This window comes from Dendrobates tinctorius, unplaced genomic scaffold, assembly GCF_039654945.1.
Source record: "Dendrobates tinctorius isolate UK_male_01 unplaced genomic scaffold, ASM3965494v1 ptg000063l, whole genome shotgun sequence".
NCBI classification, from domain to species: Eukaryota; Metazoa; Chordata; class Amphibia; order Anura; family Dendrobatidae; genus Dendrobates; species Dendrobates tinctorius.
Window position 1 is genome coordinate 7,263,710 of NW_027361731.1, and position 22,403 is coordinate 7,286,112.

The window sequence follows — 22,403 nt, forward strand, 5'->3', positions numbered from 1 at the left end:
AGAGGCACACGTCTGTCCTCATCAAGCTCCACGCATGCTCCATTCTTAGGACTTTTTGAGGTTTTTACGTAATGTGAGCCCTGTGCCCAATCAGCGCTGGTATCACTGTCCCCACTTTTGGACAAATTGAGCATCATGAGGCAGTCAGAGAGCAGCTGCGTCCCTGGCTTCCTGATGATCTTCAATACGTCCGAAGTCAGGAACAGTGAAGCTGCCGCTGATTGGGTGCAGGGCTCGTGTGATGTGACAAACTCACATAAGTCCCGGGACAGCGAGTCTCAACACCACTGAAGTGGAGCCGGCACACCAGCAGAGTATGAGTGTTCTTATTTTAATGAGGCCAAACATGAGGAATGAGTTCATTAAGAAAAAAAATTATTATAACATATATATATTTATCCCTTGATTAGAAGATTCACTGACAATAGGATAAAGCTAAACTTAATTCCAAATGTAAAACTATACCCAGAATTCAACCACTGAAGTTTAGTCAGAAGGTGACTAATAGAAAACCCTATACCTCACATCTCAGTAAATAAGATGAGGTGACGTATAAGTGCAAGAAAAAAAAGTGATTCCCTTATACAGTGGGGCAAAAAAGTATTTAGTCAGTCAGCAATAGTGCAAGTTCCACCACTTAAAAAGATGAGAGGCGTCTGTAATTTACATCATAGGTAGACCTCAACTATGGGAGACAAACTGAGAAAAAAAAATCCAGAAAATCACATTGTCTGTTTTTTTTTCATTTTATTTGCATATTATGGTGGAAAATAAGTATTTGGTCAGAAACAAAATTTCATCTCAATACTTTGTGATATATCCTTTGTTGGCAATGACAGAGGTCAAACGTTTTCTGTAAGTCTTCACAAGGTTGCCACACACTGTTGTTGGTATGTTGGCCCATTCCTCCATGCAGATCTCCTCTAGAGCAGTGATGTTTTTGGCTTTTCGCTTGGCAACACGGACTTTCAACTCCCTCCAAAGGTTTTCTATAGGGTTGAGATCTGGAGACTGGCTAGGCCACTCCAGGACCTTGAAATGCTTCTTACGAAGCCACTCCTTCGTTGCCCTGGCGGTGTGCTTTGGATCATTGTCATGTTGAAAGACCCAGCCATGTTTCATCTTCAATGCCCTGGCTGATGGAAGGAGGTTTGCACTCAAAATCTCACGATACATGGCCCCATTCATTCTTTCATGTACCCGGATCAGTCGTCCTGGCCCCTTTGCAGAGAAACAGCCCCAAAGCATGATGTTTCCACCACCATGCTTTACAGTAGGTATGGTGTTTGATGGATGCAACTCAGTATTCTTTTTCCTCCAAACACGACAAGTTGTGTTTCTACCAAACAGTTCCAGTTTGGTTTCATCAGACCATAGGACATTCTCCCAAAACTCCTCTGGATCATCCAAATGCTCTCTAGCAAACTTCAGACGGGCCCGGACATGTACAGGCTTAAGCAGTGGGACACGTCTGGCACTGCAGGATCTGAGTCCATGGTGGCGTAGTGTGTTACTTATGGTAGGCCTTGTTACATTGGTCCCAGCTCTCTGCAGTTCATTCACTAGGTCCCCCCGCGTGGTTCTGGGATTTTTGCTCACCGTTCTTGTGATCATTCTGACCCCACGGGGTGGGATTTTGCGTGGAGCACCAGATCGAGGGAGATTATCAGTGGTCTTGTATGTCTTCCTTTTCTAATTATTGCTCCCACAGTTGATTTCTTCACTCCAAGCTGGTTGGCTATTGCAGATTCAGTCTTCCCAGCCTGGTGCAGGGCTACAATTTTGTTTCTGGTGTCCTTTGACAGCTCTTTGGTCTTCACCATAGTGGAGTTTGGAGTCAGACTGTTTGAGGGTGTGCACAGGTGTCTTTTTATACTGATAACAAGTTTAAACAGGTGCCATTACTACAGGTAATGAGTGGAGGAAAGAGGAGACTCTTAAAGAAGAAGTTACAGGTCTGTGAGAGCCAGAAATCTTGATTGCATGTTTCTGACCAAATACTTATTTTCCACCATAATATGCAAATAAAATGAAAAAAAACAGACAATGTGATTTTCTGGATTTTTTTTTCTCAGTTTGTCTCCCATAGTTGAGGTCTACCTATGATGTAAATTACAGACGCCTCTCATCTTTTTAAGTGGTGGAACTTGCACTATTGCTGACTGACTAAATACTTTTTTGCCCCACTGTAAATGTTGAACCATGTTCACATGATGTGTCTTTGTCTAATGAAGGAAATAGATCTAATTCTAGATCTAAAAATAATAGAATTAGACTTACCGGTAATTCGGTTTCTAGGAACCTTCCACGACAGCTACATCGGAGGATGTCTACCCCGCCCTAATAGGGGACAGGAACAGGAAGAGGTTAAATATCCCTCCCCTTCCTGCAACCACCAGTGTTTTCCTGGACACCAGTATGAATAGTTACCACCAAAGTGCAGGAATCATCCAATAAGAATATCAGATAGGGAGGGAAATGAGTGCTGTCGTGGAAGGTTCCAAGAAACTGAATTACCGGTAAGTCTAATTCTATTTTCTCTAGTCACCTTCCACGACAGCTACATCGGAGTAATACCAACAGACAATTTCTTTAGGGGGGGGAATCACGGCCTGCAGCACTCGTCTGCCAAATGTTAAATCCCCATTGAAATTTAGCCTGTAACGCCTGGTGAACGTGTGGATGGACGACCAGGGGCGGTTCTGCATATCCGCTCTGACGAAGCATTCCCCTTCTTTTTTTTTTTGCTCATGACGTTTCTATCGCATGGGTAGAATATACCTCAGTGAGGCAGGTGGAGCCAGATTCTGTGATGCGTAAGTCAAGCAGATAGATTGTGTGATCCAATTCGCGATCGTGTTCTTTCACTCCTTCTTGCCTTATTTCGTCCTGAGAACTGGATGAATAGATTCTGGTGAATCCGCTAGGCTTCACTCTATTGTTGGTAGACAAGACCACTCTGCAAATGTCGAGAGTGTGGAAGGTCTCTTCCTTAGGGTTGGAAGAGCTTGGGCCGAATGAGGACAGTACAATGTCCTGATTCCTATGAAATTTTGAGAAGACAGGCATGATCTAATCTCAAGATAATATCTGTAATGATTGCAAGGTAAGCTTCTTGATTTGACAGGGCCTGCAATACTCCCATATGTCTATCCTCAGTAATTGCGACTAAGAGGACGGTTAAAGGGTTAGGTTTCCATGGTCAAGGAATCTAGAGGCTCAAATGGATCATAGGTTTGAGCACGGTGTTGAGATCCCAAGGAGGCCCCTGACTGCGGAGTATAGGACAAATCCCGGCTGCCGAAGCCATAAACCGTAGGATCCAGCAGTGGCTGGCCAGGTCAAGATCAAAAAAGGTGCTAAGAGCTGATATTTATACCTTTAGTGCTGGGGGTAAGGCTCTGTTCCAGACCTTTTGTAAACATCTAGGGTCTGTGCTGCACTGAGATGGAAGGGATCAGGGGTGCCTGGAGAGCACCAGGGCGTAAACCTTTCCCAGACCTTGGCATAGATGGCCTTGGTTATTGGTTTTTGGCTTTCCTGAAGGGTTTGGATTATATTATCGGAGCGCTATTTGGCTCTTAGGAATTCGGCCTCAATAACCATGCTGCCAGGTTCCCTTTGCCTACGTCTGGGTGTAGCAGAGGACCTTGGTGAAGGAGGTCGCCCTTTTTGGGGCAGAAGCCAGGACCTTCCTGGGCCATGGCAGGTAGGGCACTGTACCACTTCTTCCGGGCCACCGCGGGGCGATTAGTATTGTGGGAACTCGGTCCATCTGGATTTCCTGAGATGTTTTTTGCCCGCATCGGTGTGGGTGGGCAGGTATATGCGAGGTTGGAATCCCACCATTGGGTGAAGGGAACCTATTCCTTGCACTCCGTCCATGTGGTTGAGGGAGACGAATACCCCTGTCTTCACATTTTGCCTGTTGGAGGCTAGGTCCACCTCCACCCCATCTTGAGGCTAGGGACACGAATACCGCATGGTCCAGGCGTCACTCCTCCGGATGAACGTCTTCTTGACTGAGGAAATCTGCCTGGGTGTTGTCTGATCCTTTCAGACGCACTGACCAGGAGAAGATCCTTGTTGCTATTGCTTTCAGGCCGGCGTACTTCGTACTCCCTTGTCTGGAGATAGGCCACTGTGGTCATATTGTCCGAGTAGGTGCAGACGTGGTGATTTTGGATTAGCGATGATGACGTGTTTTAGCGCTTTTCCTACCGCCTTCAGTTCTCTCAGATTTGAGGAACTGGTGCTTATGCTCGGCAGCCATTGCCCCTGAAAATAGGATCTCTCTACTACTGCGCCCCCGCCTCGTTGGCTGGCATCTGAGCGGAGTGTTTTCAGGGGAAGCTGAATCCGGCTGAGTCCCTTCTGAAGATTTTGGTAGTTCAACCACCACCTCAGGGCCGGTTTAACCTGACCAGGGAGGGGGAATCCTTCAGGACAATGGAATTTGTAGCCGCGTAGGCCAGGTGGATCCTGGAATGTAAAAACACGTGGCTTTGGGGGCCTGAGCCTAAGAAACCGCCTGGGTGCATGTGGTCTGAGATCCTAGAGCATACATTGACTCTGAGGGTCAGTGCCCGCTAGTCCTGAACCAGGTCCTTGGTGGACAAGGCCGACCTGACAAACCAAAGGTAGGAAGGATGTCTTTCCCCTTGAGTCAGAGAGAACTCCCAGAAGCTTCCCTCTCATGGAGGGATAGACCAGGTTCGGAATCCAACCCAGGGATCTTAATATCCCCGGATCTTTCCTACGTCCATCATCTGACATGAGATAGATGGTATACAGAAGAGGAAGTCATCCAGATATGGGATAATGCCTATCCCCTGGCGCCGGATGAAAATCACTGCTTCTGCCATGATCTTAGAGAGATACGTGGTCAGATGGATTGGCACATGGTAATATGCACCCTTCAGCTCTACCGTTGCCATTACCGAGCTCAGTCCAATGAGCGGGACTGCCCCTGATTGACTCCATTTTGAATTGCCTGTACTGGACCGATTCGTTTAATGGCTTCAGGTTTATGATGATTCAGTTCTTCTCTGATGGCTTCCTCACAGGAAGGGATGTGCATAATGGCCGTGTCCTTCTCCCGCTTTGGCACCCTCGCGTTCTACCGGAGCAGATCTTTGGTAAGGAGCCCTGAAGGAGTGGAGGCTGTAGGGAGGTTACCCCTAAGCATTACGGGGAATTTTTTTTTAGTCCATCTCATATGGTACGATGGACCTACTGATTTGTGGAGATGGACTGCCAGCAGGTAAAAAAGAGCGAGAGACGACCCCCAACCGGGCGTCATTGCTTATCTGGGGTCTGTTGATGGTTAGGGACAAGGATGTTCCTGCCCTTGTCTCCCTATACTCTTCCTGAGTATGTCAACAGGACCAGGGAACCTCAGCCAGTCTCTCATGCCGGTACTGGCCCAGCCTCAAGCTGCTTAGCAGCTGCGATCTGATGAGGGCATGCAAATTCAGCTTAGATTAGCTGTTGACAGAGGTTTGGTCACGGGAGGGACAAAAAATCCGTCTCCTAGGATTTCTATGTTTCGGAAGAGATGCTTTTGTCCGAAGCTGTGTCCAGGATGTTATCCAGGACAGGCTTGAACCCATAGTGGCCCTGGAAGGGGATGGCGCACCATTTGGTGATAAGACGCCTCCCTTAGGATTTTAACCAGGGCACTCCTCTATAGCAGTTAGAAAGGACGGCCGCTTTTGCGGCTACCCGGACCTGATGAGAGCAGTCACGCTCAGCCTAGAAGAGCCGGTGCATTAAAGAATTCATAGAATCATAGAATCGTAGAGTTGGAAGGGACCTCCTGGGCCATCTGGTCCAACCCCCTGCTCAAAGCAGGATTCGCTAAATCACCCCAGTCAGATGTCTGTCCAGCCTCTGTTTGAAGACTTCCATTGAAGGAGAACTCACCACTTCTCGTGGCAGCTTGTTCCACTCATTGATCACTCTAACTGTCAAAAAGTTTTTTCTAATATCTAATCTTTGTCTCCTCCCATTCAGTTTCATCCCATTGCTTCTAGTCTTTCCTTTTGCAAATGAGAATAAAGTTGATCCTTCTACAATGTGACAGCCCTTTAGATATTTGTAGACAGCTATTAAGTCTCCTCTCAGTCTTCTCTTTTTCAAACTAAACAATCCCAAATCCTGCAACCTTTCCTCATAAGACAGGGTTTGCAGACCGGTCACCATTCTGGTTGCTCTTTTCTGAACTTGCTCCAGTTTGTTCATGACTTTTTTTAAAATGTGGTGCCCAAAACTGGACACAATATTCCAGATGAGGTCTGACCAAAGAGGAGTAGAGGGAAATAATGACTTCACGTGATCTAGACTGTATGTTTCTGTTAATACATCCTAGAATTGCATTTGCCTTTTTTGCTGCTGCATCACACTGTTGACTCATATTCAGTCTGTGATCTATTAGTATACCCAAGTCTTTTTCACATGTGCTGTTGCTTAGCCCTATTCCTCCCATTCTGTATATGCTTTTTACATTTTTATTGCCCAGATGTAGTACTTTGCATTTTTCCCTGTTAAAAACCATTCTGTTAGTTGCTGGCCACTTCTCCAGTTTATTTATATCTTTTTGAATCCTCTCTCTCTTACTAGAGACCTGCGAATTACAGGCTGGTCTTCCTGGTCCCGGCCTGGTCCCAAGTTGTTAGCGACCGCCAGCGGAAGCATCAGCTAGGAACCTCGTTGCTTTCTGCAGTACAGGTAGGGCATCAGGTATCTTTCCCACTAAGGTGTCCTGAGTCTGTGCGTAATCACAGAGACAAGGCATGTGAAAGCCATATTAGCTTTCTAGCAGATTTGTAGAGGTGTCCCAGGACTTCCTTGATAAGCTCTCAAATATATATATATTTTTCCTCGATCCATTGGATCTTTGAGCTGGGAGGAGCCCTCATTTTTATATATGGAGGCCTCCTCTTATGGAGGATCAGATTCTGTACGTTCTCGTGTACAGGACACCTCCTTTGGGCTTCAGCCCAACATCTCGTCCTGTACCATGTATTTAACTTCTTCCTCCTCCACCCCTATGGTGCTCTTAAGCATACTGATTAGCTCACCCACATTCCCGGAACCAAGTGATATTTCTTGTTCCCTGGTTTTAGGGGTGGACGTGGAAGAGGAAACCTCAATCTTCCGAGCGTCCTCTGAATCCGAGGACTGAATTTCGTCTGAGTCAGATTCTATCAGAGCTTTCTTCCTCCTAGAGGGAGGCAGTCTAGGAGAAGGGAGCCATGGAGGAGTGAACCTCCTGTATTATGAGGGATTTGATGCTATCCAGGAGAGAGGGCTGCTCAGAGCGAAGGACCTCTCTGTACAGGACGGGCAGAGTTTTCCCCGTATGTCGAGGGAGTCTGGCAGCACACATTTTACACTTGTGGCTGGTTCACATAGGGTCAGAGATCTTTTCTCCCCATATTAGAAAGAGGAAGGTATGCTACGCCATTTAGTAAATAATGCTGGATAGCCAGGACCGACGCCTGCTACTTACAGTAGGAGGGGGTATGCTGGGCTCTGCAGACGCGGAGAGAGGGCTTGTCACCGTCCACGCCATCTACAGTCAGTGTCAGACAGGTCTAAGGCTAGTTTCACACTAGCGCTTTGGAGCACAGCGACGGCCTGCGCACGGCCGCCGCTAAGCCCCGCCCCCTGCTGCGCCTCCGCCGGTAGCTCCGCCTACCGGCGCATGACGCTGCATGCGTCCTGCGTCCCCTATCTTTCTCACTGGGGGCGCAGGCCGTGCGCAGTATGCGTTTGGCGGCACATGCGCCTTTTTGACGGTGTGCCGACCTGCGCCAAACGCAACCGTCAAAAAGGCGCATGCGCCGCCAAACGCATACTGCGCACGGCCTGCGCCCCCAGTGATAAAGATAGGGGACGCAGGACGCATGCAGCGTCGTGCGCCGGTAGGCAGAGCTACCGGTGGAGGCGCGGCAGGGGCGGGGCTTAGCGGCGGCCGTGCGCAGGCCGTCGCTGCGCTCCAAAGCGCTAGTGTGAAACTAGCCTTACCTGGTGATCTCCTCACCCGGACCTTGAAAGATCGAGGGTCCAGCGTTGTTTGTGCACCTCCTCCTCCCTTTGGCCCAATGGGGGGAACCACATGAGGACGCCCCAGAATGTGACCGCCGGTCCCAGGAGTAATGCGCCCCCCGGCGAGCGTGCGCTCCACCATGGAACACATAGGGACAGACCGGAAGCGACGCGCGCCCCAGTGGAAAGCCCAGTAACGCCCGAAGTGGAGGACCGCCACCCCCGGCCAGCGTGAACCCCCGGGAACCGGCAGCACAGAGGAGGAGGAAGCCGGGGAGCTATCTGGAGGACCCCTGCATGCACATCACCGCCTCGCTTTACCCCCAAAGGAGGCGCAGGAGAGGCAAGAGAGTCCCGAGTCCCACCATGCAGACAGACGGGAGCAGCCATCGGAGGAGAGCAAGGCCCCCGACCTCGGCTGCCCGGCATCTGACAGGTATCCCAGCTGATACTGGGCGTGGGGTGCTCCCGATCGCCGGCCACGGCAGCACCATCATAGACCTCTTCATGCCCCATAGGGGACAGGAAAACACTGGTGGTTGCAGGAAGGGGAGGGATATTTAACCTCTTCCTGTTCCTGTCCCCTATTAGGGCGGGGTAGACATCCTCCGATGTAGCTGTCGTGGAAGGTGACTAGAGAAAATAGCCCTACTTTAGTGCTAACTTATAGCACTTTTTTTAAGTCCATCTCAGATATAGTAGCTCGCAATTTAAATTTACTCAGAAGTGATGACACTATGGACAAAATTCTAGCAAATGGGATTCAAATTGTTTCCAGAAGGGCTCCCACACGCGGTAATTTTCTGTCACCTAGTCTTCTTAGATCCAATAAGCGCACTAAAACAAATTGGCTGGCAACCAAGGGTTTTTCAGATGCGGTCATTTTCCTAGTAAAACCTGTTCTCATTCGACTAAAATGCTGTCTTTTTCTAATTGTTTAACCAATAAAGTTTTTTTTATTAATGATTATTTGAATTGTAACACAGATCAGGTAGTGTATATTATAGAATGCAAACAATGCAATTTATAATATGTAGGTTCCATCATAAGAAAATTAAAGGAACGTGTCCGAGAACACATCTGTTATTAACCCTACGGTGCGCAGCATATCCAATGCTTCCAAACTGTCAAGGGCGGTTCAGAAGCACCGCCACCGCAAGTAACAAGGACACAGGCAAAGTGTACGTGAAGGATTCTTACCCGCAGCCGCGAGAGTCCGGCGTCTAATGTGGGTATGAGCAGACCAGCTCGAGGACCTGTGGGAGGTGGAGCAATGGTGAAGAGCTGGGTGCTCACAAGACCTGTGTGCATGTGACCGCGCATCAGGGAGAGGGGAGGGGTTACAACAGAAACCCCTGCAGCGCTGACAGTAACACTGATGATACCGTGGAGCAGAGGAGTGAATGGCAGACAAGTCAGACAGGCAAAGAGGTCATACACAGGGCGGGCAGCGAGGTACAGGAGGGGTATTCACAGAGAGGTCAATACTTAGCCAGGGGTCATACGCAGAGCGGGCGGCAAGGTACAGGAGGGATAATCACAGAGAGGTCAATACGTAGCCAGGGGTCATACACAGAGCGGGCATAAAGGTACAAAGTCAGAATAAAAGAGACGTTAACCGTGACGGGACCGGATCAAAAACCAAGCAAGCATACAGAGACAGGCATGAAGCACAGACAGAACAGGGTCAGGCACACTCAGCTAAGAGTATAAACGACAGGGGATGGTTTCTCCATGAAGCTATAAGATCCCTCCCCGGATCCATAGAGAGGCTTCCCATATTAACCTCTGCACTACCTAACCTGAAGCCTCAGTAAACCATGACACAAACATTTTATTATGTCACACAATAGAGATTTGTTGTTTCTCAATGTTTTTGCTATTGAACAGGTAAAGAGACATATTCGTGGAGGAAATAGAGAAAAACAACTACGGGACAAAGAAGCTTTATGGATTCTTCTTCTAGATGCATGTATTCCTACTGGATTGAATTTACAGAAAGAACTCATGTTGCATTATTGATTATGTTAGTTTTATTTGGTGGTTTTAAATATGCATCACATGTTAATTAGTGCCACCTGTGTGTACTAGTTATATGCCCACACCCCTTCCCTTGGAGCTATACTGAGTTTATGAACTTTTCGTTCGAAACGCGTACGGTGTCTTCTCTACCTTCCCTCCGGTTTTCCGGTCGGGTTCATGCATTTTTGTATTCTGCATACCTATTTTATGGATATCTAAATTAAAGGTTTTGGATTTTACCCTTTTGAGCTGGACCGTCCTTTCCGTGAGGTGACATATACACACTCACTCTACAAGTCTCTCATTTCCACCGGTTTCGTCGTCCTCACCAAACTCATCAGGAGACTATTTACTATAGACCTATATTCAAGTCAAAGCCAAAGAAAACCCTAAAATCATGTATCATGTTATACGAAACAGTCAAAAAACTAGCCACATATTGGCAGATCCCAGACTTCACACTATATACTTCATAAGTTTATAAGCCACTCCAGTGTGAGGAATAGAGAGTAGGTGAAAATACAGTATATACCGCTCAGGGAACACTTAAGAGCTCCAGATATAATTTCCATATTCATGCTAAATAAATTCACAGATTGTCATGATCTCAGTGCAGGTTTGACTCGCACACGTGGGGTTAATGTCTGGAACCAGTGCTGATGACTGGCTTTTCTGGGGTTAAAGGTTGTGATCCCGATGCAGGTTTACCTGCACACCTGGGGCTATGATTGTGGCCTCTCCCTGGTTCTGGGGAAGGCTTCTTATAGCCTCAGGACGCTCCCATCCCTGTCAGTTATACTTTCGCCCTTGGCATTGTGTGTTGACCCCTGAGTGTGTTTGTGCTGTGTTCTCGTTACTTGATTCTCTGTGTATGACTCGGTCTGTTCTCTGGATATCGCTTTGGATTCTGCCTGGTACCTTATATGTCTGTTTGGTTTTGATCTCTGCTTGGCCTCGATTATCCGCTCTGTCTCATCCCTGGTACTGTACTGTGATCCTGTGTATGACCTTTGGCTTTGTCTGACCTCCCGTCTGTTTATCCCTCCTGTGCCTCGTTTGCCCGTACTGTTGTGACCTCCGTTTTGCCTGACTCTGAGTTCTTGTATGGTGTCCTGTCATATCTGAAAGCAGGACGCTAAGCCACGCCCCCTTGCAGTCACATCACCATAGGTCCTGTGCAAGCTTGTTCATTTTCAGTGTCCGCAGGTCCCGTGCCTCTTTACTTTCCAGCGCTGACTGGACCCTGACACTAATAGTTAAAGCACGCCTGGTCACCTCTGCTGCCCTGCTCCCCAGGTAACTCTTAGCACTGCTTCTGTACTCAGGACACGCGCACTGGCTCTATGAGCAAGTGTAGTGCGGTGTCTCTGACATTATAACTGACCGTTTCAGGTTTTTTTTCTCTGAAGAAAAAAAAAAAAAGGTGTGTGTTATCCTCATGGATCCCATACAAGCCTTGTCTGATCAGGTCAAGCACCTGACCCAAATGTTCCATAAGCTCAATGTGGAACAACGCACGATGGCCCAGACCCAGCAACAGTTGGTGGTTACTGTGCAGGGGGCTGTCGATGCAGGGGCTTCTAGTTCTGGGGGTAGGGATGTGTCCTTAGCGTCCCCCGAACCTCCGGACAAATTACCAGACCTTTTCTCAGGGAATAAAAAGGAGTTCAGGTCTTTCAGAGAAGGATGCAAGCTTTTTTTTTCCTCTAAGGCCCCGCTCCTCCGGGGATGAGTTCCAGAGGGTGGGGGTCATTATTTCCCTACTTCGGGGTGCTACGCAAGCATGGGCTTTCTCTGTCTTCCTCTGCTCCTGAATGTATGTCAGTGAACGCATTCTTTGAGGCCCTCGGGCACATTTATGATGAACCTGACCGAGTGCGATTGGCAGAGGACATGTTGATGAGTGTCTGTCAGGGGAAACACTCAGCTGAGTGGTTTTGTTCTGAGTTCCGCCGCTGGGCGGCAGAGGTCTCTTGGAGCGACACCGCACTCCGAGGACTCTTTCGCAGAGGCTTGTCCGAGTGGCTGCAGGATGCCTTGGCGTTACATCCCCCACCTCTCTCGAGGACGCCATGACCAGGCCGTCCGGATGGACCGCAGGCTGCGGGCCAGAGGGGTGATGCAGGTGGATACTCCATTATTCCCCAGTGGAAAAGAGACTGCCCTGAGCCCATGGATGTAGGCGCCCTCTCCCTGATGGATACGGAGAGGAAACGCCGGAAGGACAAGCAGTTATGCTTTTACTGCGGTAAAACGGGACATTGGAAAAGGGAGTGCCCGAATTGCCCGTCTTCAAACCCGGTCGGCGGGAAATGACTAGGTCTGGGTAGTCAACGGGGAGGCTGCTCAGACCCTCAGGTACCATTTTCCTCGTTTTCTAATGTAGTACTGCCTGTGGAACTGTTTGTGGATGGTAGTTCTTTTTCCTCTACAGCCTTCATGGACTGCGGATCATCTATTAATCTTATTGACTCCCAATTGGTCACACACTGCAAGATAGGGACAGTTAGGCTCAAGGTTCCGATCAAGGTGATGGCCATTGACTCATCTCCCCTCACTAAGGAGGGTTTTCGCATGGACCCCAAGAAGGTGCAGGCCATTGCGGATTGGGTGCAACCCCGAGATCTTAAGGGTCTTCAGCGCTTCTTGGGGTTCGCCAATTATTACCGCAAATTTATCCGGGGGTTTTCGCAAGTGGTCAAACCTCTCACGGATCTAACATGCAAAGGTGCGGATGTGAGAAATTGGTCCTCGCTCGCAAAAGAGGCCTTTGCGACGCTGAAAAAATGTTTTATGTCTGCTCCTGTGTTAGTGCAGCCAGATCCATCCAAACCATTCATCGTGGAAGTGGACGCCTCTGAGGTGGGGGCGGTGTTGTCCCAAGGGCCTGCCACTCTAACCAACCTCAGGCCATGTGCTTTCTTTTCCAAGAATTTCTCTGCTGCGGAAAGAAATTACGACGTAGGCAATAGAGAGCTTCTTGCGGTCAAATTGGCGTTTGAAGAATGGAGGCACTTTTTGGAGGGGGCCAGTCACCCGGTTACGGTGATCACGGATCACAAAAATTTGTCGTACATTGAGTCTGCTAAAAGACTAACGCCCAGACAAGCCCGTTGGTCACTTTTTTTTTCCCGTTTTCAGTTTACGATTACATTTCGTCCAGGGTCTAAGAATGTCAAGGCTGACGCCTTATCAGGCAGTTTTCAGCCGGTGTCGCCCCCTGAGCCACCGTCCTCCATTCTTCACCCTGGGGTTGTGATAGCAGAGGTCTCATCTAAATTGGAATGGGAGATTCAGGGGGCCCAGTCGCAGGCCTCGGCGGCCATGCCGGAGGGGAAGTTGTTTGTCCCAGAGCAACTTCGCCTGAAACTCTTGCAGGAGTTCCATGAATCCAAGCTGAGTGCTCACCCTGTTATTTCAGCCACACGTCTGGCGGTGGCTAGGATCTTTTGGTGGCCTACCCTTGGTTCTGACATAAAAAAATTCATTGCTGGTTGTGGGGTCTGCGCTCATTCTAAAAACTCTCATAGCCGGCCGGCAGGGGAGCTGATACCCTTGGCAATGCCCGAAAGGCCATGGACTCACTTATCCATGGATTTTGTTACCAATCTCCCTCCATCTAAGGGTAATACAGTGGTATGGGTAGTGGTGGACAGGTTTTCTAAGCAGGCTCATTTCGTACCCCTGTCCGCACTACCGTCAGCTGAGACGTTGTCCAAGGTTGTTTGTGCAGCATGTGATCCGGTTGCATGGGGTACCCCTGAATGTGGTGTCTGATCGTGGTGTGCAGTTTGTGGCTAAGTTTTGGCGTGCGTTCTGCAAAAAATTAGGTATGTCTCTGTCCTTTTCGTCTGCATACCATCCTGAGAGCAATGGGCAGACGGAGCGCACTAACCAGTCCCTGGAACAGATCCTCAGGTGTCTAACCTCTGCTAGACAGAATGACTGGTGCGATGCACTGCCATTGGCTGAATTTGCCTTCAATAGTCGGGTGAGTCAATCCACTGGTAGGTCCCCTTTCTTGATTAACTATGGGTTCAGTCCTCATTTTGGTGAGTTTTCTCGTCTGGATTCGGGGTGCCCCGGGGCTGAGGACTCTGTTCAGCGGTTAAAAGATACATGGGCAGAAGTCCAGCGGCGTATATCCACGTCTCAAGGCAGGTATAAGTTTTTCGCGGACAGGAAACGAACACCTGGTCCCACGTTTCAGGTTGGAGAGAAAGTTTGGCTCTCCACGCGAAACATTAAGTTGATGGTTCCTTCAGCCAAGTTGGGACCCAAATTCATTGGCCCGTACAAGATTATGGAAAAAATCAATCCAGTGGCGTATAGGCTGTGCCTTCCACCCTCTTTCAAGATCCCTAACGTCTTCCACAAATCTCTACTGAAATCTTTTGAAGCAGTCCGGGGAGACTCCGAGTCTGCTGCTTCTCCTGTTTTGGTCGAGGGGCAGGTGGAGTACGAGGTTGGTCATATCGTAGATTCCAGGTTGGTACGGCGGTCGGTACAGTACCTGGTTCATTGGAAGGGGTATGGACCGGAGGACAGGTCCTGGGTACCAGCCCGGTTGATGCATGCTGATCGCCTGGTACGGGCTTTCCATGCTAAGTACCCGGGCAAGCCTGGGGGTCCAGAGGCCCCCCGTTGAGAGGGGGGTACTGTCATGATCTCAGTGCGGGTTTGACTCGCACACGTGGGGTTAATGTCTGGAACCAGTGCTGATGACTGGCATTTCTGGGGTTAAAGGTTGTGATCCCGATGCAGGCTTACCTGCACACCTGGGGCTATGATTGTGGCCTCTCCCTGATTCTGGGGGAGGCTTCTTATAGCCTCAGGACGCTCCCATCCCTGTCAGTTATACTTTCGCCCTTGGCATTGTGTGGTGACCCCTGAGTGTGTTTGTGCTGTGTTCTGGTTACTTGATTCTCTGTGTATGACTCGGTCTGTTCTCTGGATATCGCTTTGTATTCTGCCTGGTACCTTATATGTCTGTTTGGTTTTGATCTCTGCTTGGCCCTGATTATCCGCTCTGTCTCATCCCTGGTACTGTACTGTGATCCTGTGTATGACCTTTGGCTTTGTCTGACCTCCCGTCTGTTTATCCCTCCTGTGCCTCGTTTGCCCGTACTGTTGTGACCTCCGTTTTGCCTGACTCTGAGTTGTTGTATGGTGTCCTGTCATATCTGAAAGCAGGACGCTAAGCCACGCCCCCTTGCAGTCACATGACCATAGGTCCTGTGCAAGCTTGTTCATTTTCAGTGTCCGCAGGTCCCGTGCCTCTTTACTTTCCAGCGCTGACTGGACCCTGACACTAATAGTTGAAGCACGCCTGGTCACCTCTGCTGCCCTGCTCCCCAGGTAACTCTTAGCACTGCTTCTGTACTCAGGACACGCGCACTGGCTCTATGAGCAAGTGTAGTGCGGTGTCTCTGACACAGATCTCCCAGACACTATAATTACACATATCTCTGGTCTTTATAACGATATTGCACTCATTCCCTGACAGACTGCAGCATAGCCATTAGTTAGAAGCTGCAAATGATCTTCAGAGCAGGTAAGTTTTCCCTGAGTGGTATATATTGGCCGTCTGAAAACTGGGTTTAGTCTAGGACAATTTGTCGGTACTGCTAATTGACTGCTCTTACAATACCAAACTAGGGCAGTCCCTATAGGAGGAAAAGCACAATAATTATACTGTATTTTTACATACTTTCTATTCCTGACTGACCACCACTGGAGTGGCTTATATACTTACGAAGTATATAGTTTGAAGTCTGGGATCTGCCTTTATATGACTAGTTTTATGACTGTTTCAGATAACATGATACGTGATTTTAGTTTTTTTTCTGTTGTCTAGTCTCACTTGAATATAGGTCAATATTAAATAAAGTCTCCTGATGAGTCATCTTTGGTGAGGATGATGCAACCCATAGATGCTTGGAGAGTGAGTGTGTATACGTCACCTCACCCTACAAACTGAAATGTGGGGTATATGTTATTTCTATTAGTCACCCTCTGACTAACCTTCAGGGGGTAAATTATGGGCATAGTTTTACATTTGGTATTAATAAAGTTTAGTTTTATCCTTTTGTCAGCAAACCTGAGGAATGACAAGAGACAACCCTTTTAAGATCCAATTTTGGTTAAAACTATTCCATCATTATGAACATAAAAAAGGCTTCTCCCCTGTTTAACATCAGAGAAGATGTTTATTAACAGTTGATTTCCAAGTAAAATATTTCCCACATTAAGAAAATGAAAAAGGCTTCTCCTATGTGTGACTGCTCTGATGTTTAACAAGACGGTCTTTCCGGGTAAAACATTTCCCACATTCTGAACAGGAAAAAGGCTTCTCCCCTGTGTGAGTTCTCTGGTGAATAACAAGCGATGATTTCCAGTTAAAACATTTCTCACATTCTGAACATGAAAAAGGCTTCTCCTCTTTGTGAGTTCTCCAGTGGCAATCGAGAAGAGCTTTCCGGTTAAAACATTTCCCACATTCTGAACAGGAAAAAGGCTTCTCCCCTGTGTGAGTTCCCTGGTGAATAACAAGCGCTGATTTCCGGTTAAAACATTTCTCACATTCTGAACATGGAAAAGGCTTCTCTCCTGTGTGAATTCTCCGGTGCTGAACACAATCTGAATTATTGCTAAAACATTTCCCACATTCTGAACATGAAAAAGGCTTCTCCCCTGTGTGAGTTCTCCAGTGGCAATCGAGAAGAGCTTTCCGGTTAAAACATTTCCCACATTCTGAACAGGAAAAAGGCTTCTCCACTGTGTGAGTTCTCTGGTGCTTAACACAATCGGATTTATTGCTAAAACATTTCCCACATTCTGAACAGAAAAAAGGCTTCTCACCTGTGTGAGTTCTCTGGTGAATAACAAGCGCTGATTTCCGGTTAAAACATTTCTCACATTCTGAACATGGAAAAGGCTTCTCTCCTGTGTGAGCTCTCTGGTGCTTAACACAATCGGATTTATTGCTAAAACATTTCCCACATTCTGAACAGGAAAAAGGATTCTTTTCTGTGTGACTTATTTGGTGTGTAACAAGATTCCCTTTCTTGTTAAAACATTTCCCACATTCTGAACATGAAAAAGGCTTCTCCCCTGTGTGAGTTCTCCAGTGGCAATCGAGAAGAGCTTTCCGGTTAAAACATTTCCCACATTCTGAACAGGAAAAAGGATTCTTTTCTGTGTGAGTTATTTGGTGTGTAACAAGATTCCCTTTCTTGTTAAAACATTTCCCACATTCTGAACATGAAAAAGGCTTCTCCCCTGTGTGAGTTCTCCAGTGGCAATCGAGAAGAGCTTTCCGGTTAAAACATTTCCCACATTCTGAACAGGAAAAAGGCTTCTCCACTGTGTGAGTTCTCTGGTGCTTAACACAATCGGATTTATTGCTAAAACATTTCCCACATTCTGAACAGAAAAAAGGCTTCTCACCTGTGTGAGTTCTCTGGTGAATAACAAGCGCTGATTTCCGGTTAAAACATTTCTCACATTCTGAACATGGAAAAGGTTTCTCCCCTGTGTGAGTTCTCTGGTGGATAACAAAACTTGATTTATGTGAAAAATATTTCCCACATTCTGAACATGAAAAAGGCTTCTCTCCTGTGTGAGTTATTTGGTGTGAAACAAGATTCGATTTCCGGTTAAAATATTTTCCACATTCTGAACATGAAAATGACTTCTTTGCTTTAGGAGCAGTTTGTTTTTTAATGCCTCTTTTGTGACTTTGATTTTCCTTAGTAGTTGGTAATGAATCGGAAGATAGGACCTGTTCCATAGGATCAGATGACAGATCTTTGCTGTGAATGGATGATGGTATATCTGGAGTAACAGCAATCACTCCAGTTGTATCTTGTAGAATCTCAAGATCATCACATTTATAAACTGAAGATGTCATCTGTCCTTCTGATCTCCTGGTACAGTCATCTGCTAAGATAAAAAACAATTATTTTTTAATAAAATATCCTTGAGTTTTATATTTTTGATTATTTCTACTTAAACTGTTCATAAAAATGGGAAGATATGTAAAAAACTTTATTTACTAAGACAATGACAGTTGACAGTCTAATAGAAAACCTTGCTGGATGAACCAGTAGTGTGTGGTGATCCCGATCCTCTCCCCTGTCACATTTACTTTCCTTGCTTTGGAAACACTAAATGTATTTTGGTCCTGCCAATAAAGCCTATTTGAGTCTGGGTTCAACTGTTTGTTCATTCTGCCTCCCAATTATCAAATAAAAAGAAACCAATCAATGTTATGTAGGCGAAAATAATACCAAATTCTCATCTCACAAAAAACAAGTCCCCACTCAGGTCCATCATCTGTCAATGGAAAAACAGAGGTTCCCACACTATTAGTGGCTGAAAGGCTGTTAAAAAGCAACAGGGTTTCTATAAACCTACCCTGCAAAATCCGCTCTCACTTCTGAGCCTTGCAGTGTGCTCACACAACATTTAGGATCCCTGTATTTAGCAATATTATAGTGAGAAGAACCCACTTAATTTATGGTGTGTGTCTCCTGGAGCACAATCTGGGCACTATGTGTTGGGTGATAAAATGGCAAATGTGTAATTTTCACTCTCCAACATCCACTGGGTGTTAATTTCCAGAAAGTGACTGTGGAGTGAAAATATTCAGTCCTCCTATAGATTATAACCCTGAGTAAATTAATTTATAAAATGGAATCACTTTATGGGGATTTTGACTATTCTGGTTTTCTGTCATTTAGTTATATTAGGGCTCCTGCATATGGTGTGTCCAATCTCATCTGGGATCTGTTCCTGGGGTCCAGCTGGAGTAATCTGCTCCCTACTTCAGCCGACTGGAAAGTACCACACCCTACTAAAGCCCAAAGCATATGGCCGGAATCTGCCAGACACAGCGCTGTTCTCCTCTGGTTCAGTCCTCTGTGCTCAGCTCGTGGCTTGTGTATTTGTCTCCTGTTGTGACCGTGGCCCGTTTACTGACTACTCTTGTGTCTTCTGACTCTGTATTCTGTCCTTCTCACATAAGTGAGGCAGGACAATCCCACCACAATCAAACTATCAAACAGAATGAACAGGTAAAAAAAGACATAGAATAAAGAAATATGTTACATCCTCAACAACAACGTACAGTATGTATGAGGGGAGAACTCCAACAGTAAACCAGAGTTGCATTCACTAATGGTGGACCATTGGAGCTACTATGAGTCCTGACCAGAAGATTAGAGAAAATAATATTGCTCCCCATTTCAGGAGAGATTGTGCTGTAATCTGAATTTCTTAGGATCGAAAACAATATAATTTATGACATGGAGTGAATCCATGAATCCAGGGCTGGAGCCATGCCAACACATCTCCTGCAGGGGTGAATAAATGTATATTACAGCCATCAGCCACACACAGCTTAGAGATAAAACCATTACACCTGTGCCATGATATATGTAGTTTATCACAATCCTCCTTGAAATTAGTTTTAATACAGACTGAAAAGTCAGCAGGCCCGGATTGATTATCTGCCCAGGCGGGTAGATGCCTGCTGGGCCGGCGGCTCTGAGCTTCAAAATGTGCCGCTGGCCCTTTAAATCTTCTGCATAGGCCCTGGTGCGCGCATATTATCTCGGTGCACACGCTGACCAGGACTGCAGCGGCACGCCCGCCGCTGCCCTCTCCTGAAGCTTTCCCAGGGGCTTTGTTCCTTCCTGTCCCACAGTGGCTGCCAAGTGCAGCTGCTGCGGTGGTGGTGCTGCTGGCGGCGGCTCCTCCACCCAGCCGGCCCTCCCTGATCCCGGAGAACGGGGGTGCAGCCGAGCAGGCACTGAAAGCTGGACGCATCAAGAAGATGGTGCGGCTGGCAGCATAGCTCCTGCTGCTGCTGGTACTTGTGCTGATCACACTGAACATCACTGTGCTGCGAGGGAGTCCTCACATGATGAACATGATGTGGAGAGGGGGGTTAAAGGCGGACTGCACATGATGATGTGAGGAGGGGGGATAAAGGGGCACTGCACATGAAGTAGGGGTTAAAAGGAACTGCAAAGCATGACATGGGGTAAAGGGGACTCCACATGATGTGGGGGTTAAAGGGGGGAATGCACATGATGTGGGGAGGGGGGTTAAAGGGGGACTGCACCTGATGATGTTGGGAGGGGGTTAAAGGGGGACTGCTCATGATGACGTTGGGAAGGGGTTAAAGGGGGACTGCACATGAAGTGGGGGGTTAAAAGGAACTGCAAAGGATGACATGGAGTAAAGGGAACTGCACATGATGAAGTGGGGGAGGGGACGGAAGACTGCAAATCATGAATGGAGAGTGTGTTAAGAGGGACAGCAATTGAATTGAAGGTGGGGGGTGGGGATAGCAAATGATGATCTGGAGAGAGCAAGTAATGAATTTTGAGGGTGGGGGAGTAAATGATGTATTGAATATGGGGTAGAGCTGTTGATAATGAATAGAGAGTGGGAGTGAGAAGACAGGACAATGAATTGGGGGGAAGGGGCACGTAAATATGAGTCGGGGTAGCAGGAGGTACATAGTGAGGGGCGTTGAGTATACAGTGACTGGAAATGAATTGGCGGAGAGAGTACAGGTGCTAATTAATTTATATATTTATTAGGTGGGGAAAGTGGCTATGCATAGCTAGAAGGGGCTCAGTGGCATATTATAATTTATATTTGGAATGGTGGGTTGTATGATAACCAATTATATATTAATGGTGGGTGCATATCTGTATTCAGATGTGTAGTGTAGAAGAAATGAAAAAAGAGGGAAATGTGCTCTGGAAGCCGTGCTGTAGGTAACTGTGTTATTTTATGCAGAGATGAGTCCTGGCTGGAAGAATTGATGGCGGTCTGCGCTGCATGAAAAAGAAAAGCAAAGATAAAGGACTTCAGCTAGAGACCTCACTGGTGAGTCAGTGTGATACCTGTACACTGACAATATACACTATATACAGAGCTCCTGTGTATAATGTCACCAGTGATCACTGTATTACCTGTACACTGATAAAGTATACTATATACAGAGCTTCTGTGTATAATGTCACTGGTGATCACTGTATTACCTGTATACTGATACTGTATACTATGTACAGAGTTCCTGTGTAAAATGTCACCAAGTATTGTTTTTTTTTATTATTAATGTTCAGTATTGTAGTATTCAGTCACTATGTGGTGGTAATATGTGGTCTGGTCATGGTGTGATGGTATTTGTCCCTTGTGTGTTTTATTAATGGTCATTTAAAAAAATGTATGTGACTCATCCCCTTAAAGAAAAATACATAAAAATATATTTATATTTAATAAGTTAGAGTAGAGTAGGGTCGGCCAAAAAAGTCTACTGTGTCGTGGTGGTAGCTTAAAAATTATTTTGGCCAGAACAAAAGCTGCTGGCTATGTGTGTGATCTGGTGTTTGATGGGAATTGTTAATATCTGATTGATGAGGACGTGGTGAAGTTGAGTTTTTCAAAGAGTAAGCGGTGGGACTGTGGAAGGTTCGAAGGGTGGAGGTGGAGCTGGGGTGGATGGAGCCTGGGCGTAGTCTCAAGGGGGCCTGAAAATTTTGCCAGTATGTAGCACTGAAATTCCTAGTGTCAGCCCTGCTGCTCATTACCACTTTTACTGTCCTGCATACACAGCGCACAGTACCACTCCTCCTGTACGGTATATATACACTGCTCAGTACCACTTTTCCTGTCCTGTATATATACACTGCACAGTACCACTCCTGTCCTGTTGTTGGATAGGTGACATTGGTCTTTGGGAGGTTTAATATTGGTTTATTATTTTCAGGAATACTATGGTAAATTAAGAAATATTGTATTTTTCGGACTATAAGACGCACTTTTTTTCCTTCCAAAATGTGGAGGAAAATGGGTGGTGCGTTTTATAGTCCACATGTACCGGCTCTGGCTGTGGTGGGGAGGTCGGCGGGGCAGTGGGTCACAGAGGCAGGAGCTGGCGGCTACGGCTAACTCCTGTGCCCGCTGCTAAAGAGAAAATAGGTATTAGACCTACCGGTAATGATGTTTCCAGGAGTCCATCCTGACAGCACCATGGAGGACGTCCTCCTCCTCCTTACAGGGACAGGAAAGCACACGAGAGGTTAAAAGGTCCCGTCCCACCCACTTTCCCTCAGTGACTTAACAAGTACCACAACGTGGATAATGCAATAACACCATAATGATACGATCATATTACAGCATATGACATAACATAACATACCATAACAGGGAGGGAACTACCCGTGCTGTCAGGATGGACTCCTGTAAACATCATTACCGGTAGGTCTAATACCCATTTTCCAGGACGTCCCCCTGACAGCACCATGGAG

General features: G+C 47.0%; 1 protein-coding gene across 2 annotated transcripts in view; it reads right to left on the bottom strand.

The window, feature by feature from the left end:
* Positions 1-16,263: 16,263 nt before the first annotated feature.
* Positions 16,264-22,403, bottom strand: part of LOC141094206 (uncharacterized) — a 302,483-nt gene continuing 296,343 nt past the window's right edge. The window contains exon 7 of one of the 2 annotated variants that reach the window (XM_073579991.1): positions 16,264-18,015. In XM_073579991.1, coding sequence (XP_073436092.1) covers positions 16,346-18,015 — 1,670 coding nt within the window. In that variant the 3' untranslated portion in view covers positions 16,264-16,345. Of the gene's footprint in view, positions 18,019-22,403 lie in introns of both variants that reach the window. The other variant, XM_073579990.1, reaches the window with a different exon arrangement.